Source organism: Callospermophilus lateralis, chromosome 1 (assembly GCF_048772815.1).
Source record: "Callospermophilus lateralis isolate mCalLat2 chromosome 1, mCalLat2.hap1, whole genome shotgun sequence".
Lineage (NCBI taxonomy): Eukaryota > Metazoa > Chordata > Mammalia > Rodentia > Sciuridae > Callospermophilus > Callospermophilus lateralis.
The window spans coordinates 124,298,933-124,323,255 of record NC_135305.1 but is presented as its reverse complement, the minus strand read 5'-3'; the positions used below and the strand labels follow the sequence as shown (position 1 = coordinate 124,323,255).

The 24,323-nt window shown below is 38.4% G+C and overlaps 1 pseudogene and 1 gene segment (V, D, J or C); both read right to left on the bottom strand.

Annotated features, from left to right (window-relative positions):
- Positions 1–1,308: 1,308 nt before the first annotated feature.
- Positions 1,309–1,810, bottom strand: LOC143406920 (immunoglobulin lambda variable 9-49-like). The segment is given in 2 exon segments: positions 1,309–1,634; positions 1,743–1,810. Coding segments are annotated over 2 exon segments (387 nt in total).
- A 12,560-nt stretch (positions 1,811–14,370) lies between these two features.
- Positions 14,371–14,700, bottom strand: LOC143398292 (guanine nucleotide-binding protein G(I)/G(S)/G(O) subunit gamma-10 pseudogene; annotated as a pseudogene).
- Positions 14,701–24,323: the final 9,623 nt, after the last annotated feature.

Genomic DNA, 24,323 nt, shown 5'->3' with positions numbered 1-24,323 from the left:
CTGGTGTCTTAAGCAGTGTCAGTATTAACCTGTGTGATCTGCCCTGGATCTGGGTAATTAGTAACATAAACACATCACAGAATGATTTTACCTTCATGTGAATAAATTCATTGTATGGATAGAAAAGGGGCAAATCTCAAAGGTACCTCAGTTACAGAGCAGACTCAAATCCATATCCTGGGTGTTGCACAGGTTCTCTATGTTTCTGGCACTGTGTCTCTCTCTGATAGTCACAAACAGACCCCCTGAGATCTCTGTGTATATGTCAGTGTTGGAATGAGGTAAGGTGGGTGAAGCCCAGGAGGAGCATGCATGCAAATGTTACTCCATGTCGGGGTGGGTCTATACCCAAAGGACTTAAAAACAGCATACTATAGGGACACAGCCACATCAATGTTTATAGCAGCACAATTCACAACAGCTAAATTGTGGAACCAACCTAAATGCCTTTCAGTATATTAAAAAAATAAGATGAAAAAATGTGGCTTATATACACAATGGAATATTACTCAGCAATAAAAGAAAAAAATCATGGCATTTGCAGGTGAAAGGATATAGTTGGAGAAGATAATTCTATGTGAAGTTGACCAATCCCCCCAAAACAAATGGGTGAATATTTTCTGTGATACAAGTTGACTGACTCATAGTTGGGAGAGAGAGGGAGGATGGGAGGAATTGGTGAACTCTAGATAGGACAGAGGGGTGGGAGGGAAAGGGAGGAAGCAGGGGGTTAGCAATGATGGAGGAATGTGATGTACATCATTATCCAAAGTACAGGTATAAAGATATAAATTGTTATGAATATACTTTATATACAAACAGAGATATGAAGAATTATTCTATATGTGTAATAAGTATTGTGATGCATTCTGCTGTCATGTATTTAAAAAATAAAATCAATAAAAAAAATTTGAACCAAAATAAATCCCATCACAGTGAGGAATATTCCTCATTGCTGAATATAAACAAAAATAATACAAAATAGTGACAAAAGGGCTGTATGATAAACACATCTGAAAAAAGATTTACAATCTCCAAAATAAATTTTTGTCAGCAGACTCATGATTGAGAAGAAACAAACATGTCCAAATACACTCAGTATTTCAAACACTACTAAAAACATGTTTGTATGTGGGGAATAATTAATGTGAATTAAATTTGTAAAATATCTGGGAAGGTAGAAATTATTATTCAGGGTCAGGAGGCTCCTTCTGTCTTTTGAGTCAGGACACTGGGAAGTGAAGTGTAACAGGCCCCATCAGTCTGGTGGTTTTTGTCCCACTTCCCCTCTGCCTGTGTCACTGTGAGTTACACGTAGCTGCTCCCACTGCCATGGCCTGCCCCACAGTAGTAGACATTCTCATCCTCTTCCTGGATGTTCTGGATGATCAGGTACCGATCCAGGCCAGAGCCTGAGCCTGAGAAGCGATCAGGAATTCCATCCCCCTTGGATCCCACAATGCCACTATTGCCCACTACCATCACAAACCTGGGGCTCTTCCCTGGGCTTTGCTGGAACCAAGCCACATAGTAATTACTGTAGCCACTGCTCAGGGTGCAGGTGAGTTTGGCTGTTTGTCCCAGGGAGGCAGATGCAGAGGGTGGCTGAGTCAGCACAGGCTGGGAGAAGGACCCTGTAAAAAATAGACACATCATAGTGGAAGTCAGAGACAGGGTGCATGTGTTTGTGAGGATAGACTCAGGATCATGGTCTGCCATGGGGCACATAGGTCTGTTCCTACCTGGGCAGTGAGTGAGCATCATAAGGAGGAGGAGAGTCCCAACCATATTGGACAGTTTCATGCGTTCCAGAGCTGGTGTGGGCTGCCCCCAGCCTTTCTTATCCCTCCCCACTGGCCTCAAGGTGGAGCAGCTCATGCAAATGTGCCTCCACCCACTGCCCCTCACTGGCTTCTCTTCTTTTGTGCCTGGAATCATGGAAGACAAAGTGTGGAGGGTGGTGATGCTTTTATTTGCCTGATGGGCAGAACCTGGGAGGAAGCAGGTGCTGGGGTCTGCAGAAGAGCACAGTTGCTGAGCTCACCTTAGTGACACAGGATTCACTCCTCTGCCCACCCCTGTTCAGATGAAGTTTAGACTTCCCTTAGGGAGTGACTCTGCCTTTTTACCTTTTTATTTGAGTCTTAGAAATACTGGTGCAGATATTTCTGTGTCAAGAACTGTGCTCAGATCAATGTCACTACTATAGTGATACTGATGTGGTAATTTGGGTGTTTTTTTTTTCTACCCAAAATTCACCAGGAATTAATAATTGAATATGAAAAGTGCCATGAAAAAGAAGCATGGAGCTGAGCATTCTCAGTGTTTGGTATCATTTAGGAAAGTCAACTCAGCAGATCATAATAAATGCTTCTTTCATGTTCCTCTCATTATGTTCATATTTCCAGGATGTAAGGTCACTGAGTTGCTTAAGTCACTTGACCTAAGACCAACCCAGCACTCCAAGTTAGAGTTTTACATAAACCTGATCAAATGAATGGCTTTTCTCATAAATACTGGTCCTTTGGACTAAGGGAATATTTGGGGAACATTTGAAATGACTACAAGTTAGGAAGCATGAACTAACCAAAATTAATTATCTTACATTTGCAGAGGTCAGTAGAGTGACAGGGATCTCACTGGGCTAACTTCAGGGTGGTGACAGGGTTGTGCTACTTTCTGGAGGCTCCGGGCAAAAAAAAAAAAAAAAAAAAAAGTCTTCTTTCCAAAACAGTTTTCCAAAAGCTGTCTTCCAAACTCTAGGATCACCTACATTCTTTAGCTGGTGGCCACTGCTTCGATCTTCAAAGCCAGAAATCCTGAATGAATACCTTCTCATAACTTACCACACTATTTGCTTCATCTTTATCTCCCACTCTTAAGGACCCTCATGATTCCACTGTCTTCAGGTAAATTCCAGGATTATCTGCTGACCCTAATGTGAGCTGATTAGTAATATTAATTCCATGACTAAATTATTATCACTTTATCATACATCCTAGCATATTCATAGAATCCAGAGATTAGTGTGTGCACAACTCTGTGGCCCATTATCAGCTAACCACACTTCTCTTGCCATGGGAACTTGTAACCATTTATGCATGCTGATTGAAAATATAATAAGGAATCACCCCAAATCACAAGCATATGAAGTTGGGGTTTGTTGTGCTTTTACATTGCACATATATGATTTTCATAGCACATTGGGTAATTTATAATTATATATGATTTATACTATTATTTCATTATTATGTAAATCAGAAACCCACAAAAATGTCCTGTGAACATACATCATGCATTAGATATTCTGGTTTGTGACTTTTTAGCAGGATTATCTCTGTAATAGTAGTAGATAATCCTACTTTTTAGTAGGATTATCTCTCTTTTCTGTGTGGGCTAATAACACTGAGTGAACCTTAGAGCTGTCGTGCCATGCACTACGTAACAATCAGCTTATCCTCAGGTTGCAGCTCAGAGATGTGCAGAACACATGTAATTTTCCAGGCATCTGTGTTCCAGGCATGTGCCTGGGGACCCCAAAACCCTGACACTTTTCAGGAGCCTGAGTATCATAGAATCATTGTATATAGGATCTGGTGACATTAACGCTGCTATTCCAGGAGTAGGTGAGTCTGAAAGGTGATTCAGGAGTTGCAGAGATGGAGTAGAGTTGACTCATTACAACCATGAAAGGGAACCTGCAAACACAGATAGGAGTATGGGGATGAGGTAAGGGGAGGAAAAATTCCTCATTATTCTGACTGAGAGGTTGATTTCAACTAAGAATTGAGACTTGGTAAAGACTGATGTCAACCAGAGCAAGAATTAGGAAGTATAGGAAGAGGACTCCAGGTCATAGTGGGCACGGTGACTGTCACATTGGGGCTGGGCTGCTGTAAGTGGCCTTTAATTTTTTACCCTTTGCTAGAGGAGGGCTGTTCATACAACTCTTTCTCCATCATGGTTGCCCCAGCTTCTCTCTGAGCCCTGGTCCTGGGGTGTAGCAAAGAGTGCAGAGTAAGAAAGAATGAAGTTGCTTTCCTCCTGGGAGAACTCTGTCAGAATGCACCTGATGAGATGAGAGAAAAGCCTCTACTCCAGGAACTCAGTCAAGCCAGACAGAACACAGCTGCTGAGACCTTATCATGGAACAGAGGGTACACCAACAAGACTAAGGCTCCTTTGAGTGAATGGTCCTAACTGAACAGTTGTGTGGGGCAACAAGGCAGTCCTACAGCATCCTCTGGTGGTGACAGAACACATAAGGACCCTATTGAAATACAGAAGATAATTAGAAACTATTTTGAAAATTTATTCTCCAATAAAATAGAAAATGTCAAAGACATTGACAAATTTCTAGAGACATATAATCTACCCAAACTGAATCAGGAGGACATATGCAATTTAAATAGATAAATTTCAAGCAATGAACAGTGGACCAACCAATAAAATCCCAGAACATATGGATTCTCACCTGAATTCTTCAAGGCCTTCATAACAGATTTAACACCAGTATTCCTCAAACAATTCCATTAAGTGGAAAAAGAGGGCACTCTTCCAAACTTATTCTGTGAGGCTAGTATCACCCTGATACCAGCACCAGACAAAGATACAACACAGAAATACCAATATCATTGATGAACGTAGATGCAAAAGTTTTCAAAAAAATTCTGGCAAATCACATACTAAAAATAAATAAATAAATAAAAAGATAGTGAACCATGATCAAATGGGGTTCACCACAGGGATGAAATTTTGGTTCAACCTAAAGAAATCACTGAATAAATTCAATAGACTTAAAGACAAGAATCATATGTACATCTCAATAGATGTAGAAAAAGCATGAAAAAATACAGCACCTCTTCATGTTCAAAACACCAGAAAAAGTAGGGAGAGTAGAAACATACTTCAACATGGTAAAACCTATTTATATTATTCCAAGGAAAACATCATTCTAAATGGGAAATATTAAAAGAATTCCCCCTAAAAACTAGAACAAGGCAAGAATGCCCTCTATCATCACTTCTATTCAGCATATTCCTGGAAACTGTAGCCAGAGCATTTAGGCAGATGAAAGAAATTAAAGGGATACAAATAGAAAAACAACAACTCAAGCTATCACTATTTGCCAATTCATGATTCTATATTTATAAGATCCACAAAGTTCCACCAGTTAACAAATAAATTAAGCAAAGTAGCAGGATATAAAATCAAAACCCATAAATCAAACGTGTTCCTATACATCAGTGATGAATCCACTGAAATAGAAATTAGGAAAACTACCTCATTCATAATAGCCTTAAGAAAAATCAAATACTTGGGGATCAATCTAAAGAAAGAGATGAAAGGCTTCTATAATGAAAACACTAAATAAATGGAAGACAACCTTAGAGGCTGGAAAAATTTCCCATAGGCATAATTAAATATTTTCAAAATGGCCACACTCTCAAAAGAGTCATACAGATTTTGTGCAATTCCTATGAAATTCCCAATGACAGTCTTCAAAGAACTATAAAGAGCAATCATGAAATTCATTGGAACAGTAAGAGACCCAGAATAGCCAAAGCAATCCTTAGCAAGAAGAGTGAAGCAAGTCACATCTCTATACTAGACCTTAAACTATGCTACAGAGCCACAGTAACAAAAATGGCATGGGACTGGAGATGTAACTCAGTTGGTGGAGTGCTAGACTTGCATGCACAAGGCCCTGGGTTTAATCCCCAGAACTACCAAAAACAAAACAAAACAAAGAACAACAACAAAAACAACAACAAACCAGCATGGTATTGGCACCAAAACAGACTTGTGGACCCATGGTACAGAATAGAGGACACAGAATCAAGCCCACATGAATACAGTTATCTCATACTAAACAAATCACCAAAAAATATTCATTAGAGAAAAGATATCCTCCACAACAAATGGTGCTGGGAAAAGTAGAAATTCTTATGTAACAAAGTGAAATTTAACTTCTATCTCTCACCCTTTAAAAAAAACTCAACTCAAATTGGACTACAGACTTAAGCACTAGAACAGAGACTCTGCACCTAATATAAAAAAAGTAGGCCCAAATCTTCATCATGTCAGCTAATACCTGACTTACTTAGCAATATTTTTAAAGCACAAGAAATAAAATCAAGAATCAATAAATGGGATGGTTTCAAACTAAAAAGGTTTTTTTTTTTTTCAGCAAAAGAAACAATGAATGATGCAAAGAGAGAGCCAAAAGAGCCAAAAGGATGGGAGAAAATCTTTACCACAAGCAGAACAGATGGAGCATTAATCTCCATGATATATAAAGAACTCAAAAAAATTAACACCAAAACAACAACAACAACAACAACAACAAATAACTCAATGGATAAATGGAATGAACAGACAATTCACTGAAGAAGAAATACAATTGATCAAAAAATATATGAAAAAAATGTTCAACATCTCTAGCAATTAGAGAAATACAAATCAAAACTACTCTGCAATTTCATCTTACTCCAGTCAGAAGAGCAATTATCAAAAATTCAAGAAACATTAAGTGCTGGTGAGGATTTGTGGAAAAAGGTATACTGATTAATTGCTGGTGGGATTGTAAAATGGTGCAGCCACTTTGGAAAGCAGTCTGAGATTCTTTAGAAAACCTGGAATGGAACCACCATTTGATCCAACTACCGCACTCTTCAGTTGATACAGAAACCACTTAAAATCAGCATACTACAGTGGTGCAGACACCTCAAAGTTTATAGCTAAACTGTGGAACCGACCCAGATGCCCTTCAACAGAGGAATGGATAAAGAAACTGTGATATATATACACAATGGAATATTATTCAACCTTAAAGAAAAATAAAATCATGGCATTTACAGGTAAATGGATGGAATTAGATAATATCATGCTAAGCAAAGTAAGCCAATTCTAAAAACCAAAGGCCAAAAGTTTTCTCTGATAAATGGATGCTGATCCATAATGGGGGTGGGGGAGGGAAGAATGGAGAAACTTTGAATTGGGCACAGGGAAGGAAGAGAAGGGGAGGGGGAGGTGAAATGTGGAAAATGTTAGATGGATATGGACATTATTGCCCTAGATACAGGTATAATTTAAAGAATGGTGTGACTCAACATCATGTACAACCAGAGAAATGAAAAGTCATGCTCCATTTGTGTAAAAAATAAAATTAAATAATAAAAAAAGAATCAATGGAAGGAATGAATTCAAACTAAAAAGCTTCAGCAAAGCAAACAATAACCTGAAGAGAGAGCCTACAAAATAGGAGAAAATCTTTACACAGGCACCTCAGATGCAGTATTAATCTACAGGATATATAAAGAACTGAAAAACCCCACATCAAAAGAGAAACAAATACAAAAAAGCCCCCCAATCCAACAACAACCTAAATCACCCAATCAATAAATGGTCTAAGGATCTATAAAAATATTGTAATAATTTCTTATGTGTTTTTTGTTAGTTTTGTGATTCAACAGGTTTCACAATGCATGTAGTATATTCTGTAAATCAAAAAGAAACACATACTTGAGGCTGGGGATATGGCTCAAGCAGTAGCCCTCTCGCCTGGCGTGTGGGCGGCCCAGGTTCAATCCTCAGCACCACATGCAAACAAAGATGTTGTGTCTGTTGAAAGCTGAAAAATAAATATTGAAATTCTCTCTCTCTCTTTTTTAAAAAAGAAACACATACCGTATAAATTTGGAAGATGGTCATTTTGCTAGCTAAGAGCAAGAAAAAACACAATTTCTGATAAAACAGAGTATTGGGTAACTAAAGTGCAAAATTGATGGTCCACAATCTTAAATAGCTAAAATTCCTGCTGAATAGAAGAGAGAGACATGAAACTGGGAAATAAATTAAAGTCAGTGCTAGTTAATTTAGGAAAGGAAGGGGGAATCCAAGATCAAGAAGGTATCAAATTGTCCAATTATTATTATTATCAAAGTATTCAATATGATGTAGCTTTATCTATTCTGTCACACATGTTTACTAGCATGTATATTAGAATAAGTTCAAATTTAATCTGGATATACTTCTGTTATTAAGGTCTGAGAAAAGAATGATCATATTAAATAATGAAAGTCCAAAAACAAGAGGATGAAAATGTTGCCAAAACTTTTAATTTTTTTAGCTATAGATTCTTTTTTTATTGATTTAAAAAATAAATGACAGTGGAGTTCATTACAATTCTTATTACATGTATTCATATCTCTGGTTGCATATAAAGTATGATGACACCAATTCGTGTTTTCATACATGTACTTTGGATGATGATGTCTATCACATTTCTCCATCATTGCTAATCCCCTGCTCCCTCTCTTTCCTTTTCAAATATCTGCCCTATCTAGAATGAATTCAAACTTTTAATTTTTTATAACACATTTTTTGGCATCATTAAATATAAACTCTAAAACAAGGAAAGTGTATTGAATACCAACAATAACAACAAACAGAGCTTGTTAAAACAGAAATAAAAATACCCTATTTGTGGTAGAAAAGTGAAAGACAATTTTATTATTGCTAAATGTTGGACATTAGCCATGAATAGTTTTACAAATGTTTTCTTTTTAAATGAATTGATTAGAGACATTCTATATCTGATTTATTAGGTGTTAAATTGCAGTGAAGCACATGGACTATATTAAACTATTATAGGGCAGATAGCTTGTCCTTTTTTATCTGGGGTTTTCCTGGTTTCAGCACAGTACATGCAAGAAATCCTTTGGTTGTGACCCACCCAAGGTAGAGAATCATTGAAAGTAAATGTTTCAATAGAGATCAATACAATTTTATTATGTTGGAAAATATTGTATAGATATGAGATGGTAGATATTTTTATTAAAAATACAAATTAAAAATAACCAATGACACAAAATTATATTAGAAATTACATCCAATTACACATAGAGATACACATGTTAAGACACGTGAAATAACTTATAGTAATAACAAATTATAAATGCAGATAACTAGTGGTCTGGAGGTAGGCAGGTATCACGGTCAGAATTGTGGAAACAATTGAGACAAAAAAATTACTAGATGCACTTAAATCCTGAAATGTATATATGTTTATAAGCCACAAACTTCCATAAAAATATATTGTAGGATCCAGAAATGGTGGTTCACACCTGTAATCACTGTGGCTCAGGAGGCTGAGGCAGGAGGATTAAGAATTCAAAGCCAGCCTCAGCAAAAGCGAGGCACTGAGCAACTCAGTGAGACCCTGTCTCTAAATAAAATACAAAATAGAGCCAGGGATATAGCTCAGTGGTTGAGTGCCCCTGAGTTCAATCCCCAGTGCAAACAACAACAACAAAAATATATTGTAGGGATGTGGATATATCTTAGTTGGGAGTGTTTACCTTCCATGCACAAGGCCCTGGGTTCAATTCTCAGCAGTGCGCGCACACGTGCACACACACGTGCACAAACACGTGCACACACACACACACACACACACACAAAAACCACCACCACAAAAAAACCTGTAATATCCACATTTCCTAGATTTGAGAAAATATAATGTCCTTTATTGATAATGTAATGAAAGCTAAACTTTATTTACACAGTGAATGAGGGTACTTTTTTTGTTGTTGTTCCTGGATGGCAAAACAGAACATGAGATGTTTTCCTAAGAAAACAAAAAGCTGGTTAGCCTTTTCAGCTGATCTAGATTTTTACACTTTTCTGTAAATCTGGAAAGAATTGGTCTCTAGTTCCTGGAAAATATCCTCCTAAGTCAGGAATATGATTTTGTCCACTTTGGACTCAAGGTGGAGTAAGAATCATTGGTGGGTCTTTCCTTCACTTTCCTCCCATTTAGCTGGTTGGAGAGCTGAGACAGGGCTCATTTGTCTTTAGTCCCAGGGGTCATTCATAGTCTCAGGCTGGGCCAAGGGTTGGTTTATATCATAGTTCCCCATATGACTATCACTGTGTGATACACCTCTTGACACCAGCCAGCAGTGGTACTCAGTCTTGTCCTCAGCCAACTGGAGACAACCAGGGGACTCTGCTTCAAACCTTGAAATCTCTAACTTGGCATTGATTTTTATTGAGGTGGACTTAGTTTCGGCCACACTGGTCCCAGAGTGAGTAGCCTATGGAAAACTGTGAGAGAGGGTCAGAATCAGAAACAGCAGGGTGACAGAACCCTGCAGTGGCTCTTGTGAGTAAAGCGTGATGATGATTACAGGAACTTGTCATAGCAGTGAGGACATTGTGTATCTCCATTCCAAGAAAGTGATCAGTTTCCCAACTGTCTCCCTTGCATCCTCCTCTCACAAATACCTTGCAAAAACATCTGTTGTGGAACCCTTATATAATAGTCCACTCAATGGAGATATATTTTGGCCATATTTACACCAATTGAAGCTGCATAGACTTGGCCATTCTACTCTGTGTCAGTATAATCCTGATTACTAACCTGAATTCAGTGACATGTCCATAGAGGCTAATCTCTTGGTCATGTATGTTTTCCACTGCATGTGTGGGCAATCACTCTGCATGTGCTCAGTGTCATTCCCTTCCTAAAGTCAAGAAAATGTTACACTTTTGCATAAGTCTGGTCAGGGTAGCAGAATGAAAGGTGAGGGGTTCAAGGTGATCTTAATCATACTCCCTGGAAGTATAGCAGACATCCAGAAATTACATTTTTTTGGGGTAAACAAAGTCTTAAGCACACTTTAAGAAACCAAATATTATACTCTACCACTGATCAGGACTTGGATATGAGGAAACAGTGATACAATCTGCAAACATTCTAGGTGAAGAGGCTTTGTCAACATATCCACTTTCAACCTGAACACCTTTATGGTGGTTCACCCCCTCAATGTTTCTAGCCACCAATCATTGGAAATGACTTCAATTTTCTGAGACCAGATTAAGAATGATTTGTGATTTATGATACAAGTGATCCTGCCTGTTGAATTTACACAACTATCCCAGGCTAGTGCTTCTAATGGGCGGATTTTAAAGATTTTCCAGTGTGCTTTTCTCCACAGTTTGGCATAAGACTCAGAGGGAAAAAGTAGCATGCACAAAACCTATTTTCACAGGTGGTGGGCATACAGAGTGTTTTAGCAAACTTTTCATTACTGTGAAAAAATACATGGCCGGAACAACTTAAAGGAGAAAAATTGACTTGGGCTTATGTTTTGAGAGGTCTCAGTCCATAATCATCTGACTCCATTATTCTGGACCTGAGGTGAGGTAGAACATCATGGTAGAAATGTGTGGTATGGAGGAAAGCTGCACATCTCATGATATGCAGAAAGCAGAAAGACAGATTGTGTGCATAAAGAGCCAGGAACAAGGCAGAAGTGAATTATTTTCTCTAGCCACACCTCATCTCTCCCTGTTACCACTCAGTAGTCCTTTCAAATTATCAATCTAAAATTGGGTGTCATCATTTTTATAATATCATTATCTAATGTAACCGCTGAAAATTCCTACATTGTCTGACATGTGAACATTTGAGGAGACACATCTATAGCCTCATTCAGGACACTTTCTGCTTAGAGCTCTGTATTCTTTTATGTTCTTCAAGCATCTGTCCAGGGTGTCTCAAATCCACAAGGTAATAGGGGATAGTCTGACCTCTATGAATGTCCCTTGAATACATTTTACTAGGTTTTAGAATGAAAGGAACCTCTATGTGGGGTGGAGTAGCACTTAGACCTCCTGATGTGTATTCCAGAAATATATATATTTTTTTATCTTAGCTGCTTCAGCCTTAACCCATTTTGTGCCCCTGAGTATATATGACAGGAAAGATCTCAGCCTAGTTCTTGACATCTGTGCATTCTTCCTTAGATGTATCATTGTTTCCTTTGAAGATGGAGCATGTGCCACATAGTGGGACATAACCACTGGGAACTTCACGTGAAACAAGAATGGGAAGGACATACTAAGTTGAAGTCACTCCTTTAACTTACTGAACTCATTGATTCTCAGAGTGCTGATTTGGAGACTCCACAGGCAGAATACAGTAAAATGCTTTCTCAGGCATGTTTCCAAGAAGTTCCCATATTCCACAGGCAGAGACAGAATGCCACACCTTCCCCACCTGTCACATCAGTCAGTACCCTGCAGGGGCAGCAATTATTGTCAGCAGATGAATCTGACAACTTTCTCTCCCAATGTTACTTGTCATTGACTGAGTTGGGAGATTTGCTGGAGGTAGAAGGATACTGGCCACAGATGAAAAGAAAGGGTCAGGAGAAAAGATGTAGGAGGAATAGGAAGTACTTTTTTTTACTAATTTTTATTTTGCATCTCATTTTTAATGTAAATTTATTTTATAAAATTTAATAAAATTATCAGTATTTCAAAATTATCAGTATTGGTGAAATAGATTAGAGTATATGATAATATAAGACACAGGTATGGCTGAGCATCCCAGTACTGATAATTGAAAGACATACTGAGCCCTGTGTTCGGCCTTGCCCTGAGGGAAGTGGAGAAGGAACCCCAGGATGTGATAGGCAGGGAGTCAATGTTAGGTGTCTGAATTTCTCTATCCTTCTTATGTCTGGAAAGTGGTGTGGCCTTTAGGAGTATTTATATTCATGGTTTTGCTGTTTTACCTCTATTGCGGCTACTGAATTTAGATTGATGTCAATGGATGAGAGCTAGTGTGGCTTATTATGGGGGGATGCAGGGAACAGTCTATGGAAAAGGCACATCTCAAATAAAGCTTAGAATAAGATTTCTCCAATAATCATTAAATCTATTAACCAATTATCTTCTATCTCCCCTCTAGCCATCCCCATGTAACCAGTGGATTAAAAAACTGGACATGGCAGAAAAACACAAGGTTTCAGGAGCCTATTACCATGGGGGAAGAAGCAGAGAGGTAGCTTGGGAGATGCTGCTTGACCAGGTGAGAGCTTCCTTTGGAGTATGATTCTTATTCCTCTAGTTCAAAAAGATCTGTGATGCATCTCAACATCATCTCAAGCAACAAGTAGGTCAGGGTGATTCATGGGATTAACTTGGTAAACTTATTGAGTTTAGAGAACATGAGACATAATATAATCAGTAGATGGGTTTCTCCTGTACATGGGATTTAAGGAGCTTCTCTAAGGTGTGTGATTCTGAAAAAGATGACCCCCTTCTGCCATAAGGGAGGACTGTGTCATAGGAGATGGCATACCCTTTGGAAGACATGAATGTTGGGTTTCTACCCCACTAAATTTGTAAGAAATAAGGGTAATCTTTGTACGCTCAAATATCTAAAATGTTTTGGCAGAATATATCAAAACTATTCTCCTCTACAATATCATTAAAGTGATCTTTTATAATTCCAAACATAACTTTGAAATTTCTTTTTTTCTTTATTTTTTTTATGAATGAAAGAGAAATTATTTCCAAGATCTTCAAAGATTATTACAAATACTAAGTATCCTTCTAAAAGTATCCCAAATTAAATCAAAGGCACATCATCAAAGTCAAACACTTGTGACATGAAGAATTCTTTTAGGTCATAATATTTTCACATTACTTTGTTTTTAATCATTTGCAATGTTCTGTATGTAGGTCCTACTTTAAACATTTTTTTAAAGGCATGAAATAATGTAGTATCTTTTTAAAAGTGCAACCACAACTATAAAGTAAAGGAACTTAAAAAGAGATCAAATCTGCTTCATACATAAAATGGGACAACCTAATATATATCATAACATGAATCTTTCTAAACAACACCTCTTTGTGTTAAGTAAAACAATCTTCTTATTTAGAAAAAATCAAGGCATCATTTGATTAGTAAAGTCTATTCTTCCCCCACAATTTTATACTTTCTTGTCTTCATTTAGTAATTGTAGATTTATGATAGAACAAATTTTATTATAGTATAAAAATCTTAGGAACAACAAATTACAAATACTCCATTTTTTTTAATAAACAAAAGTGTTTTCCTTCCTAAAATGTAAACATCCAGTTAATAAAACACACATGATATTCTAGGTATAGCAACACCAGTAACTCACTTATTAAAGAGGTGTATTTTGGTATATTTGGTGGTAAGGTTTTTATCTTAATACAAAGCACTTCTTCAGGAGAACCAAGCCATTATTACTTAAAACAATTCTATTTCTTCACTCAGTTTCCTTATTTGAGTAGAAAATCATTAATTTCTGTAGAATTTTGGCTGTAAGATCAGGACACTGGAAAGGTCTGAAATATCTCAGTCATCTGGCTAAAGAAAAGTGTTTTCTTGAGACTTGGAGTCAGTCATTCATAACTTTGTGCTAGAAGGCATTTCTCAACAAACTTCTTCCAGTATAAACATCATGTAGAACATATCATTTGAAATATGTTAGCCCCAAAAGACTAAGTCTAGGTCCTTTTCCTCTTAAAAAATAATAATGAAGGAGCTGGAGTCGCGGTTCAGTAGTAGAGTGCTTGCCTGGCATGTGTTAGGCCCTGGGTTCGATCAAGTCTTCAGAGTAAAATGCAGGATCTGGGCTCTCGGAAGGGGTTGCTTCCGGCTGGAACTCCGACCAGCAGAGCATCCTTACAGGCATTCTGCATGCAGTACTGCTGAAGCTCTGCCGCAGCCTGAGAGACCTTGATCCTCTCCACGCTGGCCTCCAGCTTGAGCTGCTCCACCAGGCGCTGCAGGGCGCTCACGCTGGCCCCGGAAGAAATGGCGGCGGCGGCGCTGGCTCCAAGGGCGGCTGAGCCAGCTCTTTTTTTCATATTTTATTGGTGCATTATAGCTGTGCACAATAGAGGGATTTGTTGTTCCATATTCATACATGCACACAATATAGTAGTCTACTTGAAGCAATATCATTCCTCAGCATTTCCCCTTTCCCTTTCACCTTCCTCCTTCCTCTCCTGGTCCTATTCTTCTACTCTAGTGATCTCCCTTTTATTCTCATGAGATTCCCTACCTTTGAATTTCTTTTAGTGGAATTTTTGGAGAGAAGAATACAGATAATTCACATGGAAAGTAGGCTTGACTTCAAGAGGCACGAGCCTTGTCCCCTAACAGCTCTGCCCTGCAGATTCTTGTCCTGTGACATGCAGTCAACCTGCCATTCCAAACCTGTACTTCAGGGCCCTCAGCATACTGTGGGGTCCTGTGGAGTCTCTATGGGGAGCATTCACTGAAAGCACAGGAGACAGGGTTTCAGCTCAATGATTCAGGTCTTACAGGGAGGATGAATTTTGGTAAATTAGCTTAAGATTGAGGAAAAAACGTTGCATTGGCTGAAGTACATGTACAGGTACACTTACCTGAAAATTTACATTCCATAATAATATTTGGAAGCTACCTCTGTAGCTTCTATCATTTCTGTGCATTTTAGGTCACATTCCTTTGGATCTTCTTTTTTTTTTTTTCCATTTTAGAACATTTTATACTTTTCTAAAAATGTGGTGAGAAGAACATATAATGTTACATTGTTTCAATTATATTTATCCTACATTTCACTTTATATAATCCACTGCTATCTTTATATACATATGATCATAACTGTGTATTGTATCACCATAATACCAAACTATTCTCTTTGCACCAAAATGCTGCTAAGCTGAAATCAGGGTGTGTTTGTGTGTTTTTTTTTTTTTTTTTTTTGTGTGTGTGTGTGTGTACATGTATGTATCTATAATTTTTGCCACTTCTATCCATTATTGTGCAACACATGACAGAGTTATGCACTGACTTTCAAGAATACATCTTTATGATAAAATATGTATAAAACATTTTGGAGCCTTGAACAATAATTTGATGACCTTTTCTGGAGCAATTGAAAAGAGGTATACTAAGCCCACACTAGCTCAATGTAGAATCATTGTCAGAAGATGAGAAGTGTTAGGACCAAGAGTGAGTCTGAGTCAGGGTGTTTGTGTCTCACTTCCCCACCTGCAGGTGTCACTGTGGAAATGGTTGCTGAACCACAGAACACAGTAATAGGTGGCCTCATCCTCAGTCTGGGCCCCCGTGATGGTGAGGGCAGCCTTGTCTCCAAGCAAGGAACATGAGAATCGGGCAGGGACTCCTGGAACCCGATTACTGGTGCCACCTATTACACTGAGGTACCTGGTAGGGCTTCTGTTGGACCCAGCCTGCATAGTTACTGGTGGTGACGGCCCCAGTACTGGAGCCACAAGTGAGTGTGACTGTCCCTCCTGGAGTTGTGGTCAGTGAAGTTTCCTGAGTCACCATAGCCTGGGAAATGGAGCCTGAATGCAGAGAGATCCAATGATCAGGAGAGGATTTGTGGCATGAAGATTTAGTGTTGCCTTCCTCACCCCAATTACAGCCCTGAAAGTCCCCCCTGACCTGTGCAGTGAGCCAGAAGTGTGAGCAGGAGAGGAGCCCAGGTCATGGTGCAGACAGGCCAGGGCTGAGCTTTTCAAGTCTGTTCATCACATGGACAGCTCCACAGCTTTTATTATGACTCTTAACACCTGTTTGGTGGGGAAGAAGGTGGGACTCTCATTCAAATGAGCTCCTCTCCAAGGGCAACTCAGCCAATTCACAGCTACTGAGGTTTCATGCACCAGGGACCACTGTTCAGGTTCATGGCCTGGAGACCAATGTTCTAGCTGCCGGGTTTATTTTTTTTTAGAGCTTGAGAAGCAGTGCCCTTGTATTTTCTAGAAGGCTTCAACCATGAACTCTAAACTCCATCAGTTCTTTCCCTATATTTAACGAAAAGCCTGGTCTACATTCACTTCAATGTAGAGGAGTGAATGAGAAAAGCATTACAAAATGACAGTGGATTATTAAATTAAATGTGGGGAAGTAATTTGTACTTCATTTATGTCTTCACCAAACTTGTTACTTCACAAAAGAAGCTATGTCAGTGACCATTGGAAAGGCGTTTGGGAGAAAACACCTATTGCTTCTAGACCAAGGTCCTTGCTCAGGATACCTTGCCTGGCCAGAGAAGACACAGCTGGTGAGTTCTAATCAGTGAGTAGGGGACTCAGCCCTCAGGCCAAGGATCCCTTTAACTGAACAGTCTTTACTGAGCAGCTGGCAGTGTAGGAACCACAGAGTAGTCCCACAGCTCCCCCTGCTGGTCCCAGTGCACACAGTAAGCCTGGCCTAGAGACCTGACAGCCTAGTTAGCTGGTTTTTGCTACTCATTAGGTCACTGGCTCTATCCACGCATTCCTAGTCTGATTCCTAAATGCAGTGATTCTCATATTTTGTATGTGATTACTGTAGTTTCTCACTACCAGAGGAGTCTTCTCTACCATGGGAGTGTTTTCATGGTGCATTATGGCAACCAAATTCTTCCCTGCCTGGTGCTTGGCCCTGATAGCAGTTACATTGTCAGATGTGGACCAGGGAGGCTGTGTGCTTTCCCATGGGAAGAAATGACTGCTCTAATATTGTTCATGGACTCGTAAGCAACAGTGCAAGGTCCAGTACATTGATTACTTGATATCTCTTAAATCCTTTGAGAATATGCACAGCTTTCCCCTGTGTCTTCATTATCTGAAAGCATGTGATCTCAATCATTTAATAAATAATTTTATTTTTATGACATTGACAGTACATTATGCAATCTGACTCACATTTATTGCTTGTCTTTTTGCTTATTCCTGTTCACATACATTTTTCTAGAATTAGTTGAATCCCTCCCTAAGTGTAATTCAATTTCTTGTTTGCATGGTCTTAACCTTACCTGCATGTTTTGAATGAATAAATACAATTGTTTTCATGACCAACTGACACATGACATTATTTGTTTTGAACCTCATGTTGTATGTACATTTGGTTTAAGTGAGAAATATTTCAGTAATTTAGAGAATTAAAAGAAAGAAGAAAATGTTCAAAAATGTAGGGCTAAAATTTTTATTGCCACTTCATTGGAACTTAAACTCTATCTCACAAATGGCCAACTAAGTCTATGTGAGAAAGCCCCTCAAAACATTCTGAATGTCAAATGTGGGAAGCTTTCCTGGTTAAAAATGTTCCATTGTGAGATCCTATATTATTTCCAGGGGGTGTTAGCATTCTCTAGATTTGCTTATCATTCCACTGGGAGAGGACAACCAGCATCAGATTAGGAGTTTATCAAGCATTTCCTCCAGTTAATTTTGACAGGACTTTGGCCTTTGTGGGACTTGTGACTTAATATATGATCTATCCTGGAAAATAACCCAAGTTCATGTGAGAAGAATGTACCTAGGTTCATGTGGTTAAGGTGGGATCAAAGATGAGAAAACTGTCATATTAAGCAGAACACTGCCCATACACTGGAGAAGGATCAGCAGTTTCCCAGCTGTCTGACTTGTATCCCACCTGGCTGAATCAATCTTGAGACCCATCCACTGGAGAACAAGTGGGAACTTAAGCTGAATTGTCCACTCACTGGAAAACACATTTTGGCAATTTATAATAGAGTTGAAGGTGCATAATTTTAGAAAATTTAAATTATACCAGGCTGGATAATCCATGTTATGTTAAGTAACAAATAACCACAAATGAGTTAATTAAAACCACCAGGCTAAATTTATGCTCTCAGGCTTGTCTGCAACAGGTGATGGATAATTATTTCAGAGTGCATGTTTTCATTCCTTTATGAAGACAATAAAAGGCCATTGTTGGGAAAATTTTCATTGAGGTGGTAGGAAGACAGACAAAGATTACAAGGATAGATATGGCTACTACTCCTGTTGTCCAGGAATAGCACAGGCCACTGATTACATTATGGACCAATGCAGGGTAGTAAAGGAAGGCCAACTTCAAGGAGATGAAGAATTCTATCTGCTGGTGAAAAGCACCTTGATATTGGGAAACAGTGACACAACCTGTGCACTGGCATGGTGCTGAGGAATGTATCAATTTTGAAGTTGACACTTTGAAGTCTGCCCACCAAGACAAGGGCAATGTTTACAAGCACAAATAATTAGAAACAACTGCAATGCCCACAGTCCAGTTTTAGAATGAATGGGTTCTTTGCATATTCTTATCACGTGAACTCCCCATTGATTTCACACGGACACTCTTAGGTTGCTTTTTGAAGCAGGACTTAAAGCTGGCTATCTTCCCTGTAGTTCACAGCAGCGGCAAGGTGAAAACATCCACCTGACCTTATCCTATAGTTGATGGCTGTTCAAGGGACCTCCCAGTATAGCCAGTTCCTGCCTCTCTTAGGCCACACCCTAATGAGAGTCCCCCTTCTTTTCATATTTATCAGGCATCTATCCTATGCTTCCAGTTTGCATCCAGGGGATGAGTTCTACTACTCTGAGTGTCTTGAGTGTCTTTTGGCAAATATGGAGGGAAGCTGCTGCCCAGAAGGGGATGATATGACACTCAGAGCACCTGTTATTTCTTTGCCAAATGTATTTTCTGTCATGGGTGCTTCAGTCTTAGTTTGTTTCATGCCTCTGGGTAGATAAAAAGGGATGTTTCTCAGCTGCAGATCTTGGCATTTTTTCCCATCCTGTTTACATGAGCAGTAGGTCTTCTTGGAAAATGGAATATTTGTCACATGGTGGCTTATAATTACAGGGAACCTCAGGTGTTATGCCATTTGGAGAGACAAATTAATAAAGCCACTCTTTAATTACCCAACCCATTTAATCTCAGAACTGATTTGGAGAGTCTACAGATAAGACAATCTACAAATGGTTCCCATGGAGAAAGCATCACTGCAGACCTGGGCACAACTTGGAAAAGAAAAAGTTAGACAACTTTTCCCTACCTGTCCTTGCACTGAGTCTCTTTCTACTTTCAACTGTTTCTGTCCACACACATGGCTGCCCCTATTCTCTCCAGGATGCTGCTCATGTCACATGGGCTCCTGAAAGTGCTGGAGATAGAGGAGTCCTTACATGTGGAAGAAAAAAGTGTCACAGAGAGGGTGAAGGAGGTGGGACATTTTTTCATTAAATCTAACTTAGCCTATTATTACTTATTAAATATTATTTAAAATTTAAAAAAGTTGCAAACAGTGCTGAGCGTACTTCAGATATCAAAGAAACAGTGCCAAGATATCTCCGTACTTTTAAGAACCCAAGAAAATATATTAATTTATTTCATATTAGAAGTAAATTAAGTTGATCCAGGCAAGATTACAGGTAGGTTACATCTATTCTGATGGGGTGTTTAAATAAAATTTAAATGCATATACATTATAGGAGAAGGACCCTACAGGCAGAAGTGCTCAGGGACATCAAAGTTGAAGATGTAACCTTTGTAGGATCACATGCAGGTCATCAGTGTGTCAAGGTCTCTAAAGGAGTCTTCAGAGTGAAAGAAGCCATTAAGACATGAAGTAACATATACTGTATGATTCTGTTTAAAGTTCTAGGAAATAAAAAGTTACTCAAATTTACTTAGGGTTGATAAGTAGTTATCTAGGATTGTACCATTGGCCTGGGTGTAGGGAGGATTCTCAGGGGAAATGAGAAGGATTTGGGGTTCAATGATTTATTTGGTAACATGATTTGATGAGGTTTTCAAATGTGTGTAAATATCTCAAAACATAGGAAATGGGGCACTTAAAATATTAGTGGTTTATTGTATGTCTATTATCCTTCAATAAGAATTACATGAAAGGTTGGGATAAAAATTTCAGAGATTCCCAGTGAGGACCAATGACAGAAGGAAACAGTTCTGAATCTCCTGGATACAGAAAAATTGAGGATGGTGAAATACAGAAATCTCCTCAGAGTGATGTCTGAGATAGCCACGGCTGGACCAGTCGCCTCAGCCACCTAACTTCATTGCTAAGGAATTCTGTGTCCCAAGCTCATAGATATCAGGACTTGTTTTCTTGGAAACCCTTTAATAATGGCTGCTGTGAGTGACTATTATGAAAGAACAAGAGGAGGCACCTCATCCTAGGAATTGTCCATAGATGTGCCCAGGCCCATGGTGGCAAAATCCTCATAGAAAGCCTGAGTGGGAGCTGATATGTGTTCACCTTCTGGCTGATGAGGAATATTCTTGTCTTACTTCCCTGCAGATTTGGAGCTCTGTGGGAGCATTGGGACTGCTGTCATAGAACTGACAGAGATAATCAGTTCTCATGTGGGAGCCCAGTAAGGGTCAGAGAGGCCGAGTTATCAGACTTGAAGCCAAACAAATGGTCAGGAATTCATGAGGGTGAAATGTAATCACCATAGATTAGAAGTTTGGGGCTGTTCATGGGAGCTGTTGGACCAGGGCAAATCATAGCTACCAATGTTAGTGCTGCTTCTAGTGCAGGAGATGGTGACCCTCTATCCTGGTGCCAAGAATGAGCACTGGAGCCTGGATTTTGGAGAGACCAAAAAAGGTTGATTCTGGGTTCTACAAATAAGAGGAGAAATCCTAGCCCCATGATTTTTCCAGGTCCTTACCCTTCCCTGTATGTTGTCATCCCTATAACAAGTGAGGAGGGTGAGAAGAGGTGACCAGTCTATGGTGAAGGTCATCTCTGAGTCCTGTCTTCTATGCCTCACAGCTGAGCAGAGCTCTCCCCAAATATCTCGCTTGCTGGCTTCATACTGTGAGAAGAGGAATGGTCTATGCATGCACCCAAGCTTCCACATGAGACCCCACCTTTCTGATCTTCAAATAGTGCTCAACCCCAAATGAGCCTGATATGTTATAATGATTGAGATCAACCATTCCAAATAAGGGTCTAAGGAAAAAATACGATTTATATTCCAGAGTGCTGGCTATAGGGGATGTTTAAAATTGAGAGAGGAATTAAAAATTTGCACCAAAATGAACACTCATTATATAGAAACCAGAAATAAAAACTTTAGATAAAGATATGTGTGAGTGTATTTATGTGTATATATGTCTATATACACACATATACCTTTGTGTATATCTTCACATGTGTATTTTTATAAATATGTATTCCCACATCTACATATATACATATACTAATATATAATGATATACATACTACAGTATGTCTCTATATATTTTTACATGTTGTATAGTTTTATATGTAAGTGGGATTGATGCACCACATAGCAGTTCTACTTTTATTTATTTACGTTCTATCTATACTGTTTTCCAAAATAGCTGTACTAATTGAAATAAATACCAATACTGTAAAGTGTAATTTTTCTGCATCTCACCAATATATATTTCTACCATTACATAAATTCCAATCCAAATCAGACATGAATCATATTCATAAGGTAAGTCACCTAAAAGGTGCTAACTGAAAGTTATTGTTTTAATATTGATATTTTGCTTTCATAAACAATGTTTTTCTCAAATATCTTTTTGTTTTATTGTATTATAGCTAATCATAATAGTGAGATTCACTTTGACATATTCTAAATGAACATAAACATAATTGGCTCCATTCCAATCCCTCGTACTTTCTCTTTCCTCCTCTTCTTCATTCCCCTGATTCTTTCTCTCTAGTGTATTCGTCCCTCAATTTATTTATTGTTTCTTAATTTCTTAATTTATTTATTGTTTCTACTTTTATACATAAAAGTAGAACTAATTACATTATATTCATACATGCACATAAAATGATTGGTTAATTATTCTTTAGTTCCTCTCCTTCCCCAGGATAGCAAGTAGAGGAGACCAGAGAGAAGACTCTTTGGTGGTTTTTGGAATATTCTCCTTGACCTAGGTAAGAACTTTATCACACTGTTCTTTCTGTCTCTGAAGGACCATGTTATGTATGCTGCCCAACCTGGGATACACTGTCAATTATTCCCACAGTAATTCAATAACAAAATTAATGAGAATATAGCACAGAGAGCCCAAGGATTTTATTGGGGAGGATGACATATGACTTATTACCTCTGTCTTCATTAAAAATGTTAAACAACTTCCAGATACCTGTCAAATATACTATTTTTGAGCCAATTTCTCCCCAGCAGTCAAGTGGAATTTCAGCAAAAGAACATGGATTCTATGTGCTAATATGCAGAAGAATATTTGAATATTTGGTAAAAATGAGATTGCCCTATACTTTTCATATATAACACTGTTCCTATTGGTTGGTTGTCATTATTTTTCTAGTATTATAAACAAGTTTGGTTTTGTGTGCTGTTTTAAGTATTTGAAGTACTTTCTTGCATTTTTGTTAGGTCACTTATGATGCCACATGATTCAGACATGTATTTAGACACCTTAGAAACCTAGACACATGACTGGCGGAGGCCTCACAGTTTGATGAAGGACACTGAGAATGGGGAAAAATGGGATGACCCATCATTTGTGTCTAAATGCCAGCAGGAAGGGGCAGTGAAAGTGTGACCATAAGTATCCTTTAATTTGTCCCCAAAGATAAATATGTGTCCTCCCAAGGGTTTGAGTCAAGCATTAGTTGCTTCTGTTCCTTATTGATCTCTAGTCTGCTAAATACATGATGTATTTTGCAATACTTACAGGATTAGATATATCAGCCTAACCTGGAGTTTGCTCTTTCTGTGTTCCTGGAGTCATCAATTCAGGATCATAATTACCCAGGTTCAAAGATTAAAATTTCTCCAAAGCATCTGTAGGTTAATAGGTGAGAATAATTCTTCACAGGTTACATTAAGACTTTAACTTCTTGTTGTTTTGAGGTCTTCTGTGAGGCTCCCCCAGCCCCTATGGTACAGACCGTGGAATTTGATGCTGTCTTTTTAGAATATTAGGAATAATATTAGAAAAAAGTGTCTTTATAATATTAGGAAAATGTGTCCTCCTCACTTGTTTCACACCCTGAATTTTAATTTGTTATTCATAGTTACCATGGCAGTACATTACAGTATTGTGAATCTCACTCTGATATACTTAATGTGCATTCATCTATTTTTATAATTGTTCTGTGTACATAGATTGATATATGAAAAGATCCCCCGCTTGTGGAGGTCTTTTGCTATACTTGGATTAGTGGTTTCCATGGCTTATTCTTCTGCATACTCTAAGTCCTGATTCTGCTTATTTCATAAATGCTCTACAGAATGACACTGAAGAAAAACAGAATTTTCTGAAAATATGTGTGTAGTAATTATGTTATCTGTATTAATATGGACTAAGACCATATGCTACATACCCTAAATGACTGAGTTTTGTCAAATATCATCCCAAACAGAGAAACATGTTTGAAAAACATTAATGCTCCTAAATTATTCAGATTTTCACCACTGTGACCAAAATACCTGATAAGAACAATATAGAGGAAGAAAAATTGATTTTGAGCTCAAGGTTTTACAAGTTTCTTTTCCTGGTTGGCCAATTCCATTGTTGGGTTTGAGGTGAGGAAAAAAATCACCTCAAAGGTGATTTGAGGGTGGTGAAAGAAAGCTGCTCAAGTCATGGTGACTGGGAAGTGTAGAGAGGAAGTGAGATTCTAGGGAGGGATTATAAACTCTGTTAGGATGGCCTTAGGCCT